Genomic DNA, 21,704 nt, shown 5'->3' with positions numbered 1-21,704 from the left:
AAAGGGCAATTACTTTTCTAAAAAAAAGTTATTTGGGAGAGACAGGCCTAAAATGGCACTGGCAGGTGGCACTCTGCACAAAGGTGACCCAGGTCAGAAGGATTACATAAAAGGCCTGGATCAAATTCGCTTTCATGCTGCATATGAGGATACTATTCCATTAAGCTTAGCCTACGAAATTTGAGTCACTGAAAACAGGGATGGGGAGGAGGATGATTCGCGTTTCTCTTAATGAATAAGCCCTCAAGTGGATAACTTTGCTAAGCATCTATAGCTGCTTCCTGATTTTATATTTCCTGTTCAACACAAAGCTGTCGCTGGCTGTGGTGGCAGACGCCTGTAACTCCAGCACTTGGGATGGGGAAGCAGAAGGACTGTGCATTTGTAGCCAGCCAGGGCTATACAGTGAGACCAGGGTTCAAAAATCCAAGGGCTGAGGACAAAGCTCAGTGCTAGCCTAGCATGCACAAGGGCCTGGGGTCCTTCCCTGTGAAAACAAAGAAAACCAAAAAAACTCAAAAACTATCTTGGCTATACTATTTCCCAGAATCATTCTCACTTCAGATATTAAAAAAAAAACACTTATAATCATTAATTTTATATTATAGAAAACTATGATAATACCCTAATGCATTTGTGAATAGTGAGTGGAATCTTTTTTTTTCCCCCTCTGTAAACAGACCAGACAACGGCCTTGTTTTAAGGGTTCATTTTAGATGATCTAGCAGTCAGACAGCACAAAGTAACACTCAAATACCCTCTGTTTCTTTTTCTTTCTAAAGTTAGTTTCCCCACAACATCACGAAAAGGCAGAGCTCCGACTTACTATGTTATGGGAACTGTTTTCACAGTCACTCATTCTTTCTCAGTGCCAAATCCAGGGAAGTTTCTCAATGAGCCAGTCATATGCTACAGGGCCATGTCTCGGCCTTTCCTGCCAGGCCTCCCGCTCTACATGGCCTTGGCCTTCTCCATCACAGCCCGGCTCCTCGGCCTGTCCTCTGTGACCCATCAGTCTTGCCTCTCTCTCCTCCCTTTCACCCATCCCTGCTTCTTCTGACTTTACTGCACACACTATTGTGTTACTCACTGCTTTTTTTCCCCTTTAATTAAGATGCTATGTTGTTGAAAGACTTTTCAAATCCTCAGTGTTTTCTTCTCTTGCTATATCACTTCACTCAACACTAAGATCTGACTCCTCTTTCAGCTCTTGGAGTCAGACTCACTCATCCCTGTGGGTGTCTTCCAAGGCAATCTGAGAGCTTAGATCACCCCCTACCTCATCTCCTAAAGAATGACCCCACCTCCCCAGGGAAGATCATTTTCTCTATGAAATCACCTTGGATTTAGCAGAAGCTAGTTGCCCCTAAACTCTATGCCTGACCTTTTCTTGACCAAAACCTCCTTCCTCCGAAAACCACAAAACAAAAAAGCCAGGCATGGTGGTTTGAGCCTGTAATCCAGGCTCTCAGGAGGCTGAGGCAAGAGGATCATGAATTTGAGACCTACCTGGGCTACCTACAGAGTTCCAGGCCAGCCTGGGCTACATAACAAGACCCTATCTCAAAAACAGACAGACAAAAACCAAAACAAAGCCTCCTCCCCAGCTCTGTGCTTCTGGGCTTGTGTCTACTGCTTTGAATGTGCTAGTCCCTTGTACATTGTTGGGGTAACACCGTCCACTGGTGTTGGTTAGGGGCATGTCCGTTCTGTGATGCCATTAAGGACCTCAGTGCCTTCCTCAGTGTTTTCTCTCATCATAACACTATCAGATAACCATTAGTTAGTGAGTAGATTCGTGTCTCCTGGATCCAGTACTCCGAAATCCATCTTGTTTTCACTTTTGCTTTTAATGTCAGCTGCCAAACAGACTTTCCATGGACTAATGACATGTGCCTGTTAATTCTTTCCAAACACAAATACTATCGAATATTTGTGTAGAGATCACCTGGGTAGCTAGAAGAGTCTGGCTATAATTTTAGCCACGAAGATTCTATCGTCCTTTGGGTGGGAGCTGTCAGCATTTTGGGGCACACTTCTCTTAGAGAAGAATGCTAAATTCATGAATTCATCAGTCACTTTGCTAGGCCTCTTCATGAAAGAATATGTCTTGTTCATGCAAGAGTATAACAGAAGCAGGTCCCAGGGGCCTCACAAAAGACACTGCACTGAGGGAAAAAAAGATGCCAGGGAAGAAAAACATCAGATTTGTGTTTCCAGAAGTCACTGTGGCTAGAGTAGGGGAATGCTATGAACTAGTAGTAAGTTACTGCAATAGTCCAGGCCAGGAATGCTGCAGCATAAAGTAACCGGATGGGATTGGGACTAGGACTGGGAGGAAGGAGACCTGGTTAAGAGATATTTGAGCGGTAAAACCCCCAGGGCATAGATTCATCCCGACAAGGGGGTGGGGATCTTAAACTCAAGCTGCACAAAAGGATGAGGCTCATACAATCTCAGAAGTGATAGTCCTGATTAGAAGAGGCCAATTACGGAATAAACTGGCCACCTGGAAGGAAGAAACCATCCTGTTTTCAGTGCAGAGCTTCTTATTGCTCAGTTGTTTGTAGAAGATATAAATGTAACCAAAGTCCTCAGTCCTTGTCTGTCCCTTCCAATACATGGGAGAAAATGGCTGGTACATTAGCCAACATTTGGGAAGAAATACTTGAAGTCAGATCCACATTTTATAAATCTTGGTTTATAGACTCATGCTTAAAGCAATTAATAAGCCCATAGATTAACAGCTCAGCTGGCCAGACTTTTTAGGGAAAGTCTTATGTAACAGCCAAACCCTTTCCATGGAAGTGACTGAAACAGAAGTCAGGCAGTGCACACTTAGTGTGGGAGGGGCTTCGTCCAGGTTGGCTCACCTGGTGGCTTTCCCTCCCCCTTACGGTGTGGGGAGTGAGCATGCACCTCCAAATTCCTATGGTCCAGATGGGGCTCCTGAGCACATGAAGCATGCCTCACCTGGCTCGAGGCTGGGGCTGTGTGGGTGACACAGTGACCCAGGGCTTCAGAGACACAGCACAGAAGGAAGAATGCAAAATGTCTCCTGTTACATAAAATTGCTTTCTATGTCGATTACATCTGGAAGTGAGAGTATTCTGGAAATGTTGGGCTTAAGGAAACTAATTTCATTTATTTCTTTTGGTTTTTTGGTAGAGCCACTAGAAAATTTATATACATGACCCCTGCTATATTTCTGTTGGACAGCATTTGCAAAGCACCATTTGACTCTCAGCCATTTTGAGTTGTTGGCTGCCAGGGAGAAGACAAAAACTCCTATTTTTTAAATTGCTATTTCAAAATAAAATTCTTTTTTGGGGGTGTGGAGTGCTGGAGGAGAGACATACCAAAGGCTATAAAAAGGCAAAGTCCTTGGCAGACCCAAGTAGAGAAAGCTAGCCAGCTGCTTCTGTACTAAGTAACAATGACTGCAGATTTCCCAGAAGGGATAAGAGTTCTATCTTCGCTCGACCCTTTTACCTTTGTGCTTGCAACGTGAGTGATTTTTTTCCTATTAATTAGGACTCTTTACAAAAGTAACTGAAATCCAACTTGAATCAGCTTATGCAAAAACAGACACAGTGCTTGTGGCTATCTAAAAGTTCAGAGTTGTCTCTAGCATCAGGTAAAGATGGATCCAGGGGCACAATCCATCCTGTCAGCACTCCAGTCAGCACAGGCACTTTCTCTGCCTCCGGGAGAGCCCCTGGCAGCCAGGCTGATGCAACACACCCAGTGGCAAACACAGGTTTCTAAGAAAAGTCTTTGAATTGTCTCTAAGCAGCTCAGTATGGGGCACCATGCCCATTCCTGGATCAGTTGCCACACTTGGCAAAAAGGGGCCTATTGAGGTGGAGCAGAAGCAGAACAGATGCCATTTGGATGTGCTTTCTGCAAGGGGGGAAGGGCTCTGGGGGCTGTGACCAGAAGGAAGATGGATGCAGGATGCAGGGTGGGCAGAAGAGGACATGGCTGAGCCTACTGGGTAGGGTCTGCTTAGAGAACACGATTAAATAAATACGCCTTTTTCACGTTTGTTCCTTATCAAAATCAGGTCACAATCACACACACACACACACACACAGTGATTCAAAGCACATATAAGTATAGACCCAGGAAACTAAGCTTCCTCTTTTCCTGTGTCTAGTTAAGGCAGTGCCAACTGCATACCATCGGTAGTTAATTCAGGTTCCAAAAGTATACCTTCCTCAACAGATACTGCAATATTTTACAGTGGCAGTGACAAACATGGCAACTGGAAATTTCATTTACTTGGAGCTGGTTCAAAGAGCTATGTCATCATTTACACAAACCAGAAGGACCCTGGCCGTCTGCGCCTCCATGTTCTCTCCTCTCTGTCCGACCCAGCCTGGCCATGCTTTCTTGACTGGTGGCCTTTCTTGGGCATATATGTTCCCTTTAAATAGAGCAAACCCAAAGTTCCTTGCCAAAAGTGGGTGGGTGAACTGTGGCAATGGTCACTGACATCAGACACAGCCACCTCTCTTTTCAGATGTCGGGCACATACAGCCCGACGAGGAATCTGAGTGAGAGTGGCCCAGGCATACATGCTCACATGCTGTTTGAAAGGGAAAGTTCAAACCACATCAAACACACCTGATGGCTGAGCATAACTCTCTCAATCAACAAAATCAGCAGCAATGTATTCTTTAATTTGCTGACAAATATTTAAAAATTAACATTAGAATGAATGACAAATGACAACACCACAACAAACTTCTAACCAAAGAGAAAAAGAATTCACAATCAAAGCTGTCTGGCCTCCAATTAACTTGCGGCACCCTTGGAAGAGAGGCCAGAATAAAATGAACTGGTGGGGGGGAGCCTAATTTGGGGAACCCCCCCCAAATTAGGGCTTTCCACAATGTATTTAAAAACATCCTGTACTGGAAACTCACTTTGTTGTAGGGAGCTACCCTTCTCCTTTATTTCGTTTTTTTTTTTTTTGGCGGTGCTGGGATTTGAACTCAGGGTCTACACCTCGAACCACTCCACCAGCCCTTTTTTGTGAAGGGTTTTTCAAGATAGGATTTTGCAAACTATTTGTCCAGGCTGGCTTTGAATCGCAATCCTCCTGGATCTCTACCTCCTGAGTAGCTAGGATTATAGACATGAGCCACTGGCGCCCCCCTACCCTTCTCCATTCTGCACGAGCTCAAAACCCAGTCTGTGCCTTCTAACTCCACAGCCGTGTGTTTAAAACCATGTTCTATCACAGCGGGAGTCACTTCAGGTAAAATTTAATAAAAGCAAGATCGATTGACATTTATGAGATTCTTGGGTGCTTTCTGTAATGACAAAGTGTGAAAGGTCACAGTCTAGAGTCTAATGGACTGGATGGGGAAGCCCCAGCTCCTATATCCTGCTACGGAGCCCATCCCTTCCTGCTAACTCAGACTCCTTGGATGGCTGCAGGTCAAGTTCATTATATATGTAACTGCACATGGACAGTATATTTATTTATATGAAATGTATATAGCCAGCACTCCACAGATGCATGTTTTGCATTTATGGATTCAACTGTGGATTGAAAATAGTTTTCAAAACTTGAACAGGTACATGACATTTTCTTGTCATTATTCCCTAAATAATACAGCATAACAATTATTCACACAATATTCACACTGTATGAGGTATTATAAAGTCATCTAGAGATTATATAAAGTATACAGGAAGGCTGGCATAGCAGCTCATGACTATAAACCCCAGCTACTAGGAAGGGAGAGACTGGGAGGATTGTGGTTTGAGGCGAACCCAAGCAAAAACTTATCGAGATCCCATCTCAACAAGTAAGCCAGTGTGGTGGTTTGAGCCTGTAATCCAGCTGCATGGGAGGCATAGGTAGGAAGTTTGCAGTCTGAGTCTGGCCCCAGGAAAAAAGTGAGACCTTACCTGAAAAATAACTAAAGCAAAAAAAGGTTGGGGGCATGGCTCAAGTGGTAGAGCACCTGCCTAGCAAGTATGAGGCCCAGATTTTAAACCTCAGTACTACCAAAAAATAAAAAAAAAATGAATAAAGTACACAGAGGCTGAGCATAAGCTTTATGAAAATACCAAGCCATTTTATGTAATAGACGAGTGTCCTCAGATTTTGGTATCTGTGAGGGTTCTGGAACCAATCTCCCACCGGACAACTGCATTTTGTTTGTTAAATAATAATCTATCAGTAAGCATTATTTTACTGTTATTTACATGCCATGTTTTCCTTAGTTTCCCTATTAAATCCTATACATATGTGTACATATACATAAATACTCATATGTATATACTCTCAACTTCACGTACCTGACAAAACCTGAAGCTCAGCAGTAAGGCAAGTACGCGAGCTATGAACAACTCTACATCTGTGCCCCGGTGGAGGTCAAGTCCATGGTCACTGATGGGATGTGTGCCCAGTGGAGAGAAGTTTGACAGTCACTCTGCTCCAGACCAATGCTAGAGCTCCCCACCGGCCTTGTGTGGCAGGTGGGATATGGAACAGCCTTATATCACCGCCTCTAGAAAGAAGGTGCGAGATGCCAAAACTGCTGAAAGGAGCTTCCAACTTTTTAAAATACAGACTTTTCCTTCGTGTCTTATCCCAGAGGAGAAAAGCAAAAACAACTTGGCATTCTGTATACAGCCGTGAGAGCCAGTTTTCAATGGAGATGTTGGAGGGATGCCTGAATTTTTTGAGCCCAATATTTAAACTCGGAGAACCCATCTAGCAAGCACTGGTAAGTGAAAGCTTGTGATGGTTCTTTTTTATCATCTTTTTCATTGTGGTGGCAGTGGCTGGTCAGACAAGGATTGATGTGCGTATGGGGGGTTGGACAGCTCTTCCCGCGGGACACTCCTGGGATGCCAGTGACAAGAACAAAGGCACATGAGCAACCAGGAAGTCTTAACTCTCTGAATTCTGCGTGTATTGCTGTTCACTTAGATAGTAATGTTATCCACAGGTACAGCTTGTGAGTCAGTCATCCTATTCCACAGATGTGCAAGTTTAAAAACCAAGCAGGGCACAGTGGCCCATGCCTGTAATTCTAGCTACATAGAAGATGGTGAGATCAGGAGGCTCGAGGTTAAAGGCCAGGCTGGGAATACAGTTTGTGAGAACCTCACCTCCAAAATGACCAGAGCACTGGAGGTGTGGCTCATGAGGAAAAGCTGCTGCTTTGCAAGCACAAAGCTCTGAGCTCAAATCCCAGTCTCATCAAAACAACACACAAAAAAAGCCAAGAATAAAAAACCCAAAATGTAAACTGGACATCAACAAATTATTTGGCAAAGTTCAATACTCGAGAAAACTGTACAAAGATGCTAGGATGCTGTTTCAAACCAAGAAGCACGTCTCTGCAGATGGATTTTCTATTGTATGAGGCTGGCCAGGCCTCACTAGCTGGCCACAGGCTTCTGAAATCCTGTATTCCAGGAAAACAGGGCTGATTTCATTCAATCGAAGATAATTCCAATAAGCTCCAGGTAGTCATAGTGGTGTTTCTGGGGTGCTATTACCTCCCACATCTAATAATTACACACTGATTCACATGACTTATGTGAATCTACAACTTCTGGTGTAGTGAAACAGTAAAATATGCTATGCTAAAACTTTACGCCTCTTTAAAAAACCATCCGTTTCCTTGGTTGACCGTGTACTTGTCATTACAACTGACACAGTGTTGGGTGAAGAAATCATTCCTTCACGTGGTGGGCGCCTGAAGGCGGATGGCACACACATGGATGGCTCCCAGTGCAGCCAGACCTGAGTGGACTTGAAGGGCAGCATCACCTGGTACCTCCAGAAACTGCACTGGAAACTTCGGTTTTTGTTTTTGATTTTTTGTCTGTCTAGTCCTTCTTTCACACCAGCAGTAGGATTCGGAGAGGTATTTTTTCTCCTGGTGGCTGAACTACTCTTGGAGTCTGTGTTAGTCAGCCTTCTGTCACTATAATAAAAAGCTAAGACAATCAACTTAAAAAGAGACAAGGTTGTTTGGGCTCACAGTTTGGGAAGTTGCAGTTGGTAATCAGTTGGCCATGATGCTTTGAGCCTGTAGCAAGGCAGCGCTTCAGGAGGAAATGCAGGGCAAAGCAAAAAAGAGGAGGAGGAAGGGGCTAGAGCCCCACAATTCTCTTTAAGGACAAGTCCCCCAGGAACCCAAAGACCCCCCAGTAGCCCCACTCATTACGGGCAGGAGCCTTTGGAGCTCAACAGCATGACAAGCTGGCAACCATGACCATTTAGAGGACACTCAAGATCAAACCAAGAGCAGGGTTGCAGTTGCAACCACACCATTTAGAAGATAAGGCTGTATCATTGAAGGATTTCTAAGATTTTAATCCCAGAAAGCCCAGAAAATGTCTCCTGGTGTCCTTTTTAGGGCTCTAAATCACTCCTGCATCAGAGAGGGTGGGATTAAGCTTGCCTGTGTAGTTACGTGGGTGGAAATGGCTCCCCAAGGTACCGGGCTTCTTCAACAAGTCAATACATAAGTGAAGACAAACTGGGTACCCAGGAAAAGGCACAAGAGGACAGATGTTGGAGACAACCAACACGCCTGGTGAACAGTCCTCCCTGACCCATTCAACTCATCCTATGCACACATGCACTTGCAGCTAGGCAGGCAACCTCTGTGCCATTTGTTCACTTCTCAGCTTGCCTCCTGGAGCTTGCTCTCTACATAGTGCATGTGGATATCCCCCAGACTGTAATCAGACTGCTGTGAAATCCATGAGAGACAATTTCTTGGGGAAGAAGAATTATGTATGACTTTGACTCAGTGATGGCAAAAGGACAGCTGTTTCTCCCTGTTTGTGTTTAGTCCTTGGGTTGTGTACTGTGTGTTCAAGGGAATATATAAATCTCAAAAGGAAACCCATTCCTGTGTTTAGGATTAAAAAACCCTAAGCCTACCATATGCTAGAAACTGGCTGAGGCCTGGCACTTGGCACTGGAGCCAGAGTTAGTAGTTTGTAAGCTTTGAAGTGAGAGGGCTTTCCCCCCTTTTACTAGCAATGAAAAGAACTTTAAAGGAAAAGCACTGAAGTTGGTGAGTATTTTTCCATGGTGAGCCATGGAATGTCTTTGGTGCAATTCCCTATTTAGAAAGCTAGCTGCCTTAAGGTGCTCGTGGCTCGATGTGGCGTGTCTGACATAACCCCTGCTCATGAGAATTTGATCCGTTTTGGATATTTCCAGTAGACTGTCTTCTATCACATTCAGCAAAGGTGAAATGCTGTAATGGAATAATACTTTAGTGCAGTCATCTCCACTCCTTAAAGGGAAGAATCCGTACATTTCTTAAAATGCAGGCATCAAATCTTCACACCCAGAGATTCTGATTCTGTGTGTGTGTGCATGCACATGTTTTTTTTGGGGCGGGGAACTGTCATTTTAACAAGAAACCCAGATAATTCTGATACAAGTGGTCAATGGACCTGACTGAGAAACAATCTATCTAGAACCTTTCAAATGTTGTAATTCTTTGCCCAAAAGAGTTACGAGTTTCACTTGCAGCAATATTTCAAAAATAACCCCTCCCTATAGGAAAAAGATTTCCCTCAGTCATCTCCGCAATCCCCTGCAGTGGTCTTATTCTGACTTTGCTGACAAAGATGTTGGCGCAAGTTAGGAGACTTGTAGAGGGCTCCATGACTCTCACTGGATCAGGAGCTCACTTTTGAGCAGAGGTGAAGTCTGACAGCCTCCCCTCACACACTCCTGAAGTAGAGCCCTGGGAAATGCAGGAGGAGAACAGAAGCATGGGTCCTGGTTTTCAGCCCACTTTTCCTCATCTTTCTAATTGGAAGCTCCACATCAGTAAGAGGCAGGTGGAAGGCAGTGAGCCAGAGGAACGTTATTTTCTACTGTGACACATTTAAGCCAATATGGAGAGGTGAGGTTTACACTGCAGTTATGCTTCTGAGGGAAAGACACACATGGTCCCCTAGGGAAAAGCATCATCACCCATTTTCCACAGCTGAAGACCTCATCATTAACTAGGACAGACACAAGCCGAGTTTCTAATACAAGTGTAGGCCTGGAAGGAAAACAAACAAACAAACAAAACCAACAACAACAAAAAAGTAGTTGACCTTTAAAATTCCCTCATTACTGCATATTTTCAGAAGAGGAAGCATGTAGATGACTTCTTTGATTTCAAAAGCTTCTGCTGTGACTTCCTGGCTGTCTGGTGGGGTTTCACATACCATATCATGAGGTGCCATAGGGAAGATAAAAAGTTTTTGACAGTGGAGAACAACTCTTTAATTCTATACCCTTCCTTTCCTATGCCCTCAAGGGAAGACCTGACTTCTCTGCAGGAGAAAAAATGCCAAATATAAAGGACTAGACAAAAAAATGTTTAATCACGTTAGGTTAGGAAATGCTGGCGGAAACAAGGCATCTTTTCAGCAGTGGGAGATGTTATGAACAGACAGACTACTATGTGTCAAATCTGCCTCTGGCTCTGGGGTGAGAAATGCCCATTGCCATTAGACACCCGTTTAATTCTAGAGCTTCAAAGGACCACGACCATTTGCCAAAAACCTATTGCAGAGTCAACTACAAAAAAATGGTTGATACAAAAATCATTAGAAGACTTTAGTGTGGTAATTTTTTTGTTGGGTTTTTTGAGATAGGGTCTTATGAACCATTTGCCCGAGCTGGCTTCAAACCTCGATCCTTCTGATCTCTGTCTCCGGTATAGCTAGGGTTACAGGCATGAGCCACCAGTAGCCAGCTTTAGCAAAGTAATTTTTAAAAAGCAGTCTTTGCCCAGAATGTCCCTCACTCCTAGGCATCTGCCAGCCTACAGCTCAAGGGAAGACTGACTTGGGCAGGTTTTCCTTCTTTTACTGACTACAACTGTGCCTAGTCACTGACTCTCTTTATGACACATTTGGTTCCTCCTGGGACAGCAGAAACCCTTTCAAAGACTTTAGGCTAGTCTTATCAATCTCCACCCAAGTGATACTCCAAAAATGTTAAGAAATCTTTAATAGTTCCCTGCCACTTTTCAAAGAATCAAGTGGCAGACAGCAAGTACTGACATTGGCTATGGTGTATTGTTTTCTCATATCCCTCCGGTTTAGAGCTCTGCAGCACAAGACTAGAGATAAGAAACAGCTCTTTCAATGATGAAAACTCTGTTAACCTCCCGCTTGATGCCTATGGAAACCGCAGTCTTGTCAGCTACATTGTGCTAAAGAAACATCACTTGCCTCCTAATGAAATCACGCAACCAACAAAAACATCAAAATGTCATTGTTTAAGTAAAATATAAGGTTTTAATACAAGAGTGAAAAGTAATTTAAAAGGATTACTTCCTTGATCTTGTATGGTTAAGAACTCACTAAATTTCTACTGGAAAAGTCCACAGAGACAGCCAGGCATCACTTAATGGTGGGCATACATTTTGGGAGAAACATTGTCAGGCAATTCCTCTTTGCTTAAACATGGGGGGCGGGGGAAGAATGTATAGAAACCCTGATGGCTCTAAAGTCACAAAACCATTCCATATCAAGGGACTACCCATAAACGTATGTGGTCAGTTGGTGTCAAAATACAGCCCCTGGTCATATGTAAGTATCACCATTAAGGTAAACCTTGAAGCCACACAGACTGGCAAGCTTGCGGGCCTCCTGCAGGAATGTGAGTGCCTCAGGGGCTGTGTGACGAGCTTGGCTCCTCTGAAATTTGAAAGTCAACCCCTCGATGGGAGTATGTGTCTGCAACCAGCAACCTTCAGCCCACTGGAAGTAGAAGTACTCAAAGGAGTGTGCACCGAGAGGACTTGCTAGAGCAGGACACAACATGACACATAGGGGCTTTCCAAGGGCTTTGCCAGCCAGTCATACACCAACTGACCCCATCCTGTCAGCTGGCAGCCCCATTTATTGTTCTGTCAAATTCTCCAAGTGAAATCAAAGCAACCTGCCCTTGCCCAGAAGGCAAACACCAAAGCAGATCTCTAATCCTCTGTGCTTTACTAAATACACACACTGGAAACTTCTTGGTTTGCTTTGTGGTGACAAATCAAATTGCTTCACAGTTGAATTGATTTCTTTAAATGCACAAAGTATCTTTGTTGGGAAATGCTCATTTTGGTAGACAGCAATCTTGCGGGTTCATTCAATCAATGCCCTGCAATTTCCTCTACCTCCTAGACTTGGAGACAACTGAAAGCATGCTGTGTTTGTCCCTTTCCTTACAGACAACAAAGACGCAGCTAATGTCATGCAAGCCTGCTTCAGCAGCACAGGACCAGCCTGCCTGGCTCCCATTCTCGTGCAGAGCCTGAACACTTGGAGGTATTAGCTGACGGGTTTACCAAATGAAAAGGTGAGCCAGGCCACCCCTGGGCTACCTCATGTGAAACAGCTCCTGTGAAGGATCTAGACTTAGGCAGACCCAGGAATTTGGGTTGATTTCTGCTGAGTGGTGCAGAGACAGTGGCCAGGTATGCACAGCCTACCCCTAAACCATGTACTCCGGGGCCAGGAATATAATGGAAGCTGCTGACCCACAGTTCCTCTCCTCCCAGGCCTGGCTCTGTGCCTCAGCACAGAGAATCCTCCTGTAAACACAGGTAGGCAGACCAGCACAAACATACATTGCTGATTGAGACTCAGGGTTGTGTATGCTGGCCTGGATCTGGAGATATGCCCAGGCAGGGCTGGGCAGCAGGCTTTTGGCTATTTAGGAAGGAAACACAGAGTCCTGGGAACCCAGTAAATGAACCTGCAGTAGACTGGCTTGGCTCACAGGGATGCTTCATTCACAAAGAGGAGCACATCTAGCAGGGGAGGCCCACCACAGAGGCCCCAAAGTCAGGGTCTAAGGACAGTGCTGGCTGTGGGTAATTGCAGAATGGGCACTATGGGGTGGCCTGGAGGATCTGGACCTGCACAGCTTTGTTTGTGAATTGAGGAGGTTTGAAGCACAGGCTTGCCAAGTTCCTTCCCCACTACCAGATGCCGTGGGGTTCTATAATCCAGTTGGTTATTGTTGGAAGCTCAGTCTTAGACACTGGACAAAGATTACATTAAAAAGCAGAGAACAGTCAAATGATGTAAAGGTCTCCAGTCTCCACCCCTCTAGCTCAAAGAGATGAACAGCGAGAGGTTCTGGTTCATTGATAATCTGCTTTCTGGATTTATTAGGTTTATCTTCCCATTACCAATTAGGCGGTTAATTATGCATTTAACTTTAAGCCTATAACCAACAGAATCATTGGACTATGAATGATTCAAAACAGCTCTGGTTTTCCAAGAAACACAAACTGTACATATCAGTGCTATGTGTAATTAATACATAATTTATTAAAGAAATGTGGACATGCTAAGGTAAGTCAGAAGATTTAATGTAAAACTAAAAATTTTCAAATGCCATTTCTGTGGACTGGACAATCTCTTTAAGGTACTTTGATTTGTTGATTTTTCTGCTAAGTTTTGATGGAAGCAGGTAACAACGGCCTTTCCTGATGTTCACTGTCACAAGACGCAGAAAGCTTGCACACTCTTATGTGCACAAATACCACTGTCAAAAGACACAGAGACCCACATATGATTTGTAGTACTGACCTGCCCTTTCATGTCAGGAGCAATGGGGATGGTGGGCCATATGGTTGAATAGACGCCAAAAAACACCAGCCAGATCAGCATGCTTCCCCAGACGGCCAGGTGACTAAACTGCAGAAGAAACAGATGCTCAGACACCGGGCACCTCTGCTGCCTGGGGAGACCCCTCCCCAGCCCACTTGTTGCAGGAAGCCTGCATCTAAACTATCTTTCCTGATGGAGAGATTGTGACCACTCCCTAGTCAATGGGGAGTTATGTCTTTCTAACCCCCATCTCCAGATTCTTAGTGATGAATTCCAGTCACTGCGGGTCACACCCAGACTATCCTCAAGATAAAAGTGCTTTGCATCCTAGCTGACCTTCCTCTAAGACCCATGCCCTAGCCAGAGCAGAGGCAGTTTAGCTCAGCTCCAGTGTCTGCTCCACCTTGGGGCTGTATAAAACAAGGGCTTTTTGATCCAGTGAGAATGATGGAACAGACAAAAGGAACATGATGTTTTTATTTATCCCTTTGAGACTTCAATTGTTCTATTCATTTTACAAGAGTTTTTTTAAAAATCTGGAATGGATATTATATCTTTTTAAATTTAAAAAAAACTTCACTTAATACATTTTAATTGGCATATAATTCTACATATTACAGAGTGTGGTGTGATATTCCAACACATGTAAATAATGTATAATGATTAGATAAGGGTAACTGGCATATCTACCACCATAAACATATCATTTCTCTGTGTGGGGAACATTCAAAATCCTTTCTTCTAGTTGTTTTGAAATCTACAATTGTTAACCACAGTTACTTTACTTCCTATAGAATATTAAATGATTGCTTATATCAAACTGCACCATGTCCCTGCGCATCCTCTAACCATTCCCGTCTTCCCCCTACTCTTCCTAGGCTCTGGCAACCACTGTTCTACTCTACTTCTATGGAGTCAATTTGGACATTACATTTTAATGCCTGTTTAAGTATTTACTGAGTTTTTAATTTTTCTCCTTCATGCTCTTAATATGATCCTTGACTTCTATCTTTCCTCTATACCCCACAATCCAACCCACCAGCAAATTCTGGTTGTTTTTTTTGTTGTTGTTATTGCTGTTAAACAAGTGTTTCCAGAATCTGTTCAGAACCTCACTACCTCCTCTCCAACATTCTATCCTAAGTCCCCATCACCTCGCGCCTCCCTCGATTCCACAGTGACCTTCCACCCCACTCTCTTCTTCAGCAAAGCAGCAACCAGGCCGTGACATGCCCAGAGAGACAACAATGAAGCACTGGTTAAAATCCCCAAATCCTGGAAATAACCAAAACACCTAAAATAGTGAGCTAATAAAATCAATGTGGGACAGCTATGAAATGTCATACTCTTTAATCATGAACCATTATTTTATAGAAGTACATTTTAAGGAATAAGACATGTTCTGATGTATTTTTAGGAAAAAATTTACAAGACTCTGTATTCTAGGTACTACATCATCTTAGTAAAAAATGTACACACAGAATACAGTATGAAAGGTAACACAACAGAATAATTATTTCTTGGCAGTAAACTTACACGGAAATATAAAATGTTCTTTTTGTCTTTCTTTATTTTCTGTATGTGTGTGTATATTTCACAGTAAACATATTCATTTGAAGTTAGGTGACTATCAATAATCTTGAGCTGTATTAGGTGCCAAGCAAATGAAGCACCAGAAACAGCTATATTATAAATACTCCCTGACAAAAATCAAACTACAATTTTTATGTGCAAAATTTAAAATAGGATAACTAGACATTATTGATTTTTTTTGAAGGATCAAAAAGAAATCATAGCATTAAAATATCTCTATGGGAGAGGGAAATAATTCCAGAGAAAACTCACTTTTGTCCAAGCTGTAGTCTCCAAACCAGCTTTCAGACAAACTGTAACCACCACGTACTGTGAAAAGAAAGAGGAGTTTAGAAAGTGTCCCCTTTTCAATGTGTGCCTCTCACTTCCTAGGAGAAGCTCTGTTACCCTCCTCCCCAGAGTTTCTCCAAGGCTATGCTTCCCAAGAGCCATCTCCATATCCAACTCTGTAGGGGAAAGAATTGTTTCAAGAAATGGCCTCATTCTAGTGAGTACCTTTCCACAAACAATTGATTTGGTCTTCCTTGGGTGATTTGGGACAAAACCACCATCATGGGTGTTCTCTGCTTTTACAAGTGCATGTAAATGGTCATTTGAAGGGTGGGAAATCCACTCATTACCCTGACTCTGCCTAATCTTTGGTCAACACTCATGTAAGCATTCTGAACTTTAAGGAATCTGTAATAAGTAAAGATTTGCAATAAATCATTATAATGAGGAAAGCCTTACATACAGGGATTAGATAATTATAATGCACATGCAAGCCATTTAAGAATGACTCCATAAATAGATAAACCTACCGTGTAAACAATATTTCCAACAAACAGATAGTCTGTGGCATGACCACTGGCCAATGGAGTGTCTGAAAAACAAAGAAGTTGCTATTAATTTCTAGGAAGCTGACACAGCAATCTACTTTATTCAGAAGACAAAAAAGCAACTTTAGAAACATCTATCAAACTGTGAGGGCATTTTTAAATAGAATCTTCTGTGAGTCTTAAGGCCCTTTGACTCTGTAAGTCTACTGTTTTTTTCCTGTTATATTCTCTTCCAATGAAGTGAACAAACCAAATCAGATTTCCAACAAAACAAAACAACCAACCATTTGACCTGCATGGAAATTTACATTTTTATGAAGATGAAAATCTTTTTGTCTGACTTTAAAAAGAAGAAAAATGACAGAAATAAGAACATACTGATCTCTCTTCATAAAGTACCAGCACTGGAACTTCTTTAGTTTTTCATTTACTATTCACATTTAATTTTTGCTCAGCTGGAATTGTGCATCAATAAAAGGAGATAATTACATGAATACAAAATTAAACTGAACTCTGTTTGGGGGGGGATAGTCATTACTCTTGTTCTCATTTGCACCGATGAACTTCTGGGGTCTAGCAATTGGGAGATGCAAGCAACCTAGCTAGAGATATTTTTAAAAATGAGGATTTTAAGGTTCAGTTTTCATATACTTTCCTTTTTTTTTTTTCTTTACAAGGATGGCTATGACAAAGAATGTCACAAACACTAAAACAGAATCCAAGTACAACTGTTTAATTCACATCAGCTAGACCTGCTTAATACATTTGGTTCTTGCCTGTAGAAGTGAAAACCTATTTTAAGATCAGGAATGATTTCCTTGAATAAGACTGCTAACCTCTTCTTACTCTCCTTTTCACTCAAATCCAGATCTGTGGTCACAGGCGAGATATACAAGGAATTTTGCATTCAAATTTCCAGCTGAGTAGCTGCTTTCATACATTGATTTCTTTAAGAATTCCACCCTTATTAAAGAATCAAGATCTATTCATTTCCCCCAAAAGGTGCGATAATCAAGATGAGTCAGGGTGGAATCTATAGTGGTGTGTCATTGGTCCAGCTCTCAGGCACAGGATTGCTCCTTGTCCAGAGAGGTCAATTTTGGCTAGTACTACATTAACCTACAAAGTGGCATCGGGCCTGTGTTAAGCACAGCCCCGAGCCGAGAGATTTCTAGTGGGAATGTGAGAATTGTGTAGGAGATCAGAAAGAGACATGGTCACCTTAAAAGGAATGATCTTGCCAGAGCTTTGGCTCAAGCTGTAAAACAACTGCATGGCAAGTGCAAAGCCCTGAATTCAAACCTCAATACTGCCAAAAAATAGGGGGTTGATCTCAAAGCTTAGCAGAGAGGTGGTAAAGAGACATGGGACATTGAGGAAGGACTTCACTAAAAGGGGATGAAGAGAAAAAATTTAAAAAGGGAAAGACTAAATTAACCTCAGCAAGACAACAAACTGATGTACAGGGTGAGGATCCCTAATCTCAAAATCTGAAATCCAAAATGCTCCTAAACCCAAATGCAGCATTTAAGATTTTGGATTAGAGATGTTTAACCTGAATATTGCATAGCAAATATTTCAAAATAAAAAAAACCCTCTGAAATATGAAACATTTCTGGTCCCAAGTATAAGGATACTCACTCTGTACTTGCAAACAGCTATTCAAAACTATGAGGGTTTGCTTTTCAGTAACTGGCCCTAAGACTGTTTTGATAAATGCAACACTTTTAAAGGCATGCCTCAATAAACTCTTAAGACTAGACAGCAGATTGCTTCTTTGAGTCCATCACAGTTTACACTGTGAAAGGAGTAGAATTATTCTCTTAGGTACTCAAATCTACTCTATGCCAGGTATCATGGGGTCTGGAAAGAGAGGGTCTCTGTCTCCATGGAGCTTGAATGATAGCAAAGGAAACAGGATAAGGTAGAGTAATAGAAAGAGTGACAGGGATTAGTATTTCACATAGGAAGGTGAGATCTGGTTGGGGGAAGTGAGTTAAATGACTTTCAAGAGTGAGAGGGTTCTGGAAGGAGAAGGGAAATTGCTAAGAGTCTGAATGCAGACAGCATGTGATGAGCTCAAAGTCTGCCATGAAGATCAGTTTGGCTGGAAGTACTGAGAGAAGGAAAAAGAGGGCACTTAGCCAGTCAGAGGGACAAATTAATGCAAGCCATAGAGAAGAGTTTGAAATTCTATGTCAGTTGTTATAGGTAGCCACTGGAACTGGAAATGCAATGCATGCATTGTGCTCTTAAAGGAATGGGGAACTTTTATGAGGGAACAGATCATGGGTGACAAAAAATGGAATAATAATAAATGCAATGCCAGATTGGCAACAATAGTAGCAAGCCACCTAGGAGGGCGATACTGGTGGGATTTCAGCTGTGCAGTCCAATATGGTAGCCTCTAGCTGCATTTAGTTGCTTACATTTAAGTTAATTAAAATAAAATATAACCAAAATATAGTTCTTACCAGGGGCTAGGGAGGGAGAGAAGGAGGAGATACTGTTAATGAGCACAGAGTTTCAGTTTGAGGTGATGAAACCATTTTGGAAACACTGATGTTGTCACACAACATGCTCAGTGTAATTAATGCTCCTGGACTGTACACTTAAGTGACTAAAATGGCAACGTTTATATAATTATATAAATTATATTTTATATATACCACAATAGAAAATTAATGAAACTGGATCATAGAACCAAAACTTATACAACTCTTAGGATAAAAGACAGCAGCAAATCTTTCTGACCTTGGATTTTGGCAATGATTTCTAAGACATGAAAGCAAAAGCACAGTGTCAAAAGAAAGCAGTGGTTGGATTGGACTTCAACAAAATCAGAAATGTTTGTGCTGCAAATGACACCACCAAAAAAGTGAAAACACCCTGAAGAATGGGAAAATATTTGTACATTACATATCTGATAAGAAACTTATGTCCGGGACATAGAAAGAACTCTTACGACTCAACAATAAAAAGACAAAAAACAAATTCAAAGCCACCACGAAGTATCATTTCACACCAACTAGGATAGCTGTTGTAAAAAATACAAATAATAGCAAGAGTTGGTGAGTATGTGGAGAACTTAGATTCTTCATATACTGCATAGGAAAGTAAATTGTGCAGACACCTTGGAAAACTGTTCGGCAGTTCCTGAAAACATTACACACATTTATTACATGACCCAGCAATTCCATTCCAAGGTATGTGCTCAAGAAAAATAAAAATGTGTGAAACCCAAAAACTTGTACATGAATATTAATAGCAGCAGTGTTTATAATTACCCATCATACCCTAAAACAATGAACGTCATTATTCACTATCCACAGTAGCCTATTCATAGCCCAATGTCCATCAACTGGTGAATGAATAAATATCCATCAATTTGTGAACAGTGTATCAGCACAATAGGTAATTAAGCAATGAAAAGGAACGAAGAACTTAGACATGCTACAACATGAACCAATCTTGAAAGTGCATCCTAAGAAGCCAGACACAAAAGGCCACATGTTGTATGATCCCATTTGTGTAAAATCTCCAGAGCTGGCAAATACACAGGATGCAAACCAGTGGTTGCCAAGGGCTGGCAGTGTTTGGGGGAAATGGGGATTGACAGTTTTTGGATGTGTTGAAAACATTTGAAAATTAATTATGATGATGGTTGCATAACCATGAATATATTAAAATCGAGAGAACTGTACACCTTATGTGGGTGATTTATATGGTATATATTGAGCTACAATTACATCTCAATAAAGCTGTTATAAAAAATTTAGTTCTTCAGTCACACTGGCCTCATTCCAAATGCTCACTGGACAGCACATGTATAAGTGATCTCCGTTCTTCGCCAAGTCCTGTTGGACAGTGCAGGGCCAGAATGGCTGTGTTTGCTGTTATTATCTGACAAGTTTTCTTCTTTTTATGAGATGGGCTGCAGAGTCCAGGCTGACCTTGAACTCTGATCCTCCTGCCTCAATCTTCTGAATATCTAGGATTATAGATGAATACCACTTGTTTCACATTGTTTTTAGTTTTTTTTTCCCAGAGTTTGTTAGGGATTGAACCCAGGGCCTTGCACATGCTAAGCAAGCACTCTACCACTGAGCTACAACCCCAGCCTTTGTTTTTTTGAGATAGAGTCTTACTATATAGCCAAGGTGGCCCTCAAATTTACTGTGTAGCTCAGATGGCCTTGAATTCATGATCTTCCTGCCTCAGCCTCCCAAGTGTTGGGATTACAGGCATATGCCACCTTGGCTCTGGAATGTCTTTGTAATACCACCATTTCCAATGTTGGCTCCAATGTGGGACCCATGAACTAAAAGAAAACAAATATAAAAAACATTTGTCTAATACGGAAAGCTTAGAATGTATTCTATATTTTAGAATGGTCCATATTTTATGAATATATACATAGTAAACAGAAAATAGTTGGATATTATAATAAATCACGTGTGGAAAACCTATCTTCTACAAGATTGACCATATGACAGGCACAGATGTAAACACTTTGATATGTGATTAACTCTGGATATTTCAGATGAGGAAAGTGGTGTAGCAAAGAGCATTAAATAATACGTCCAGGATTACAAAGTCTGATAAAAAACTGTAATGGTGTCAAGTTTTTTTTATTAACTTAGTTAGAAAAATGGGCTTCAAAGAATGAAAAGGAGGTCATTCTCATTTTACTATCACTTTCACTAAAAAAAAAGAAGAAGAAGAAAGAAAAGAAAAGGAGACAAACTCATGGGAAAAAAATAATTAGACTAAGAACTCATTTGAAATGCCAATGGCTAGTTGGCCATGGTGGTGTCTGTGGTCACAGGTACTCAAGAGGTTGAGCAAGGCCAGTCCAGGCAAAAAACATAGTGAGATCCTGTCAGAAAAGGGGAAGTGGTAGGGGCAGGAGGAAGAAGAAAGGGGAAGGGAAAGGAAGGGAAGGAAGGGGAGAGGAAGGTGAGGGAAGGGAAGAGAACGGAAGGGGAGACCAACACCTGATGTGAAGGTAATTTCTAGCAGAAAATTGAGGTGGGCAGAAAGTTGGACTCGCATGGCAGGAATTCTTATCACATGAAAAAACTCTGGAGGACAGCAGGAACCCCCGGAGGCCTGATCTTTTATTCTGAGTTAGCCTGGGCCATTTCCTTAGTCTATAGTTTCCCCACCTTGGCACTACTGACATTTTTGTCAGATAGTTCTTTTGTTTTTTCCTTTTAATATTTTACTTTATCTCCGATCAACCTTTACAGGCTGAACACCAGTGAGTTCAGGGTGACTCCCCAAATACATGTACCACTCAAATCTAGCCCCCACCGTCCCTCCTCCCCTAACTTCCAGCAATCACATTCTACTCAGGCTGGCCCCCCACCTGCCACATGCAAGAGACAACAAATGGTGTTAGTCAATTTGTATCTGTTTACCAAATAATTCTTCTGCTGTGTGGGTGGAAGGGGAGAGGAGGGTCTTGTGAATTGTAGGATGTTTGGTAGCATTCCTGGTTTCTATCTACTAGATGCTAGTAGCACCCCTTTGGTTGTTACAACCAAAAATATCTCCAGAGCTGAGTGTGGTAGCACATGCCTAGAATCCCAGCACTTGGTAGGCTGAGGTAGGACTGTGCATTTAGGTCCAGCGTGGATACAAAGTGAGACCCTATCATAAAAAAAAAAA

At 42.1% G+C, this 21,704-nt stretch overlaps 1 protein-coding gene across 7 annotated transcripts in view; it reads right to left on the bottom strand.

Annotated features, from left to right (window-relative positions):
* The window catches only part of LOC109685508 (phospholipid-transporting ATPase IB), a 583,492-nt gene that overhangs the window by 129,609 nt on the left and 432,179 nt on the right, over positions 1-21,704 (bottom strand). For all 7 annotated transcript variants that reach the window (XR_012436298.1, XM_074043751.1, XM_074043752.1 and 4 more), the window contains 3 exons: positions 16,014-16,075; positions 15,466-15,522; positions 13,600-13,707 (listed from right to left, as the gene is read on the bottom strand). Coding sequence is in view for 6 of the 7 variants with exons in the window: in XM_074043751.1 (XP_073899852.1) it covers positions 13,600-13,707; positions 15,466-15,522; positions 16,014-16,075 (227 nt within the window). In the remaining variant the exon portion in view is untranslated. The remainder of the gene's footprint in view (positions 1-13,599; positions 13,708-15,465; positions 15,523-16,013; positions 16,076-21,704) is intronic.

Source organism: Castor canadensis, chromosome 10 (genome assembly GCF_047511655.1).
Source record: "Castor canadensis chromosome 10, mCasCan1.hap1v2, whole genome shotgun sequence".
Lineage (NCBI taxonomy): Eukaryota > Metazoa > Chordata > Mammalia > Rodentia > Castoridae > Castor > Castor canadensis.
This window is presented reverse-complemented; position numbering and strand designations above follow the sequence as displayed.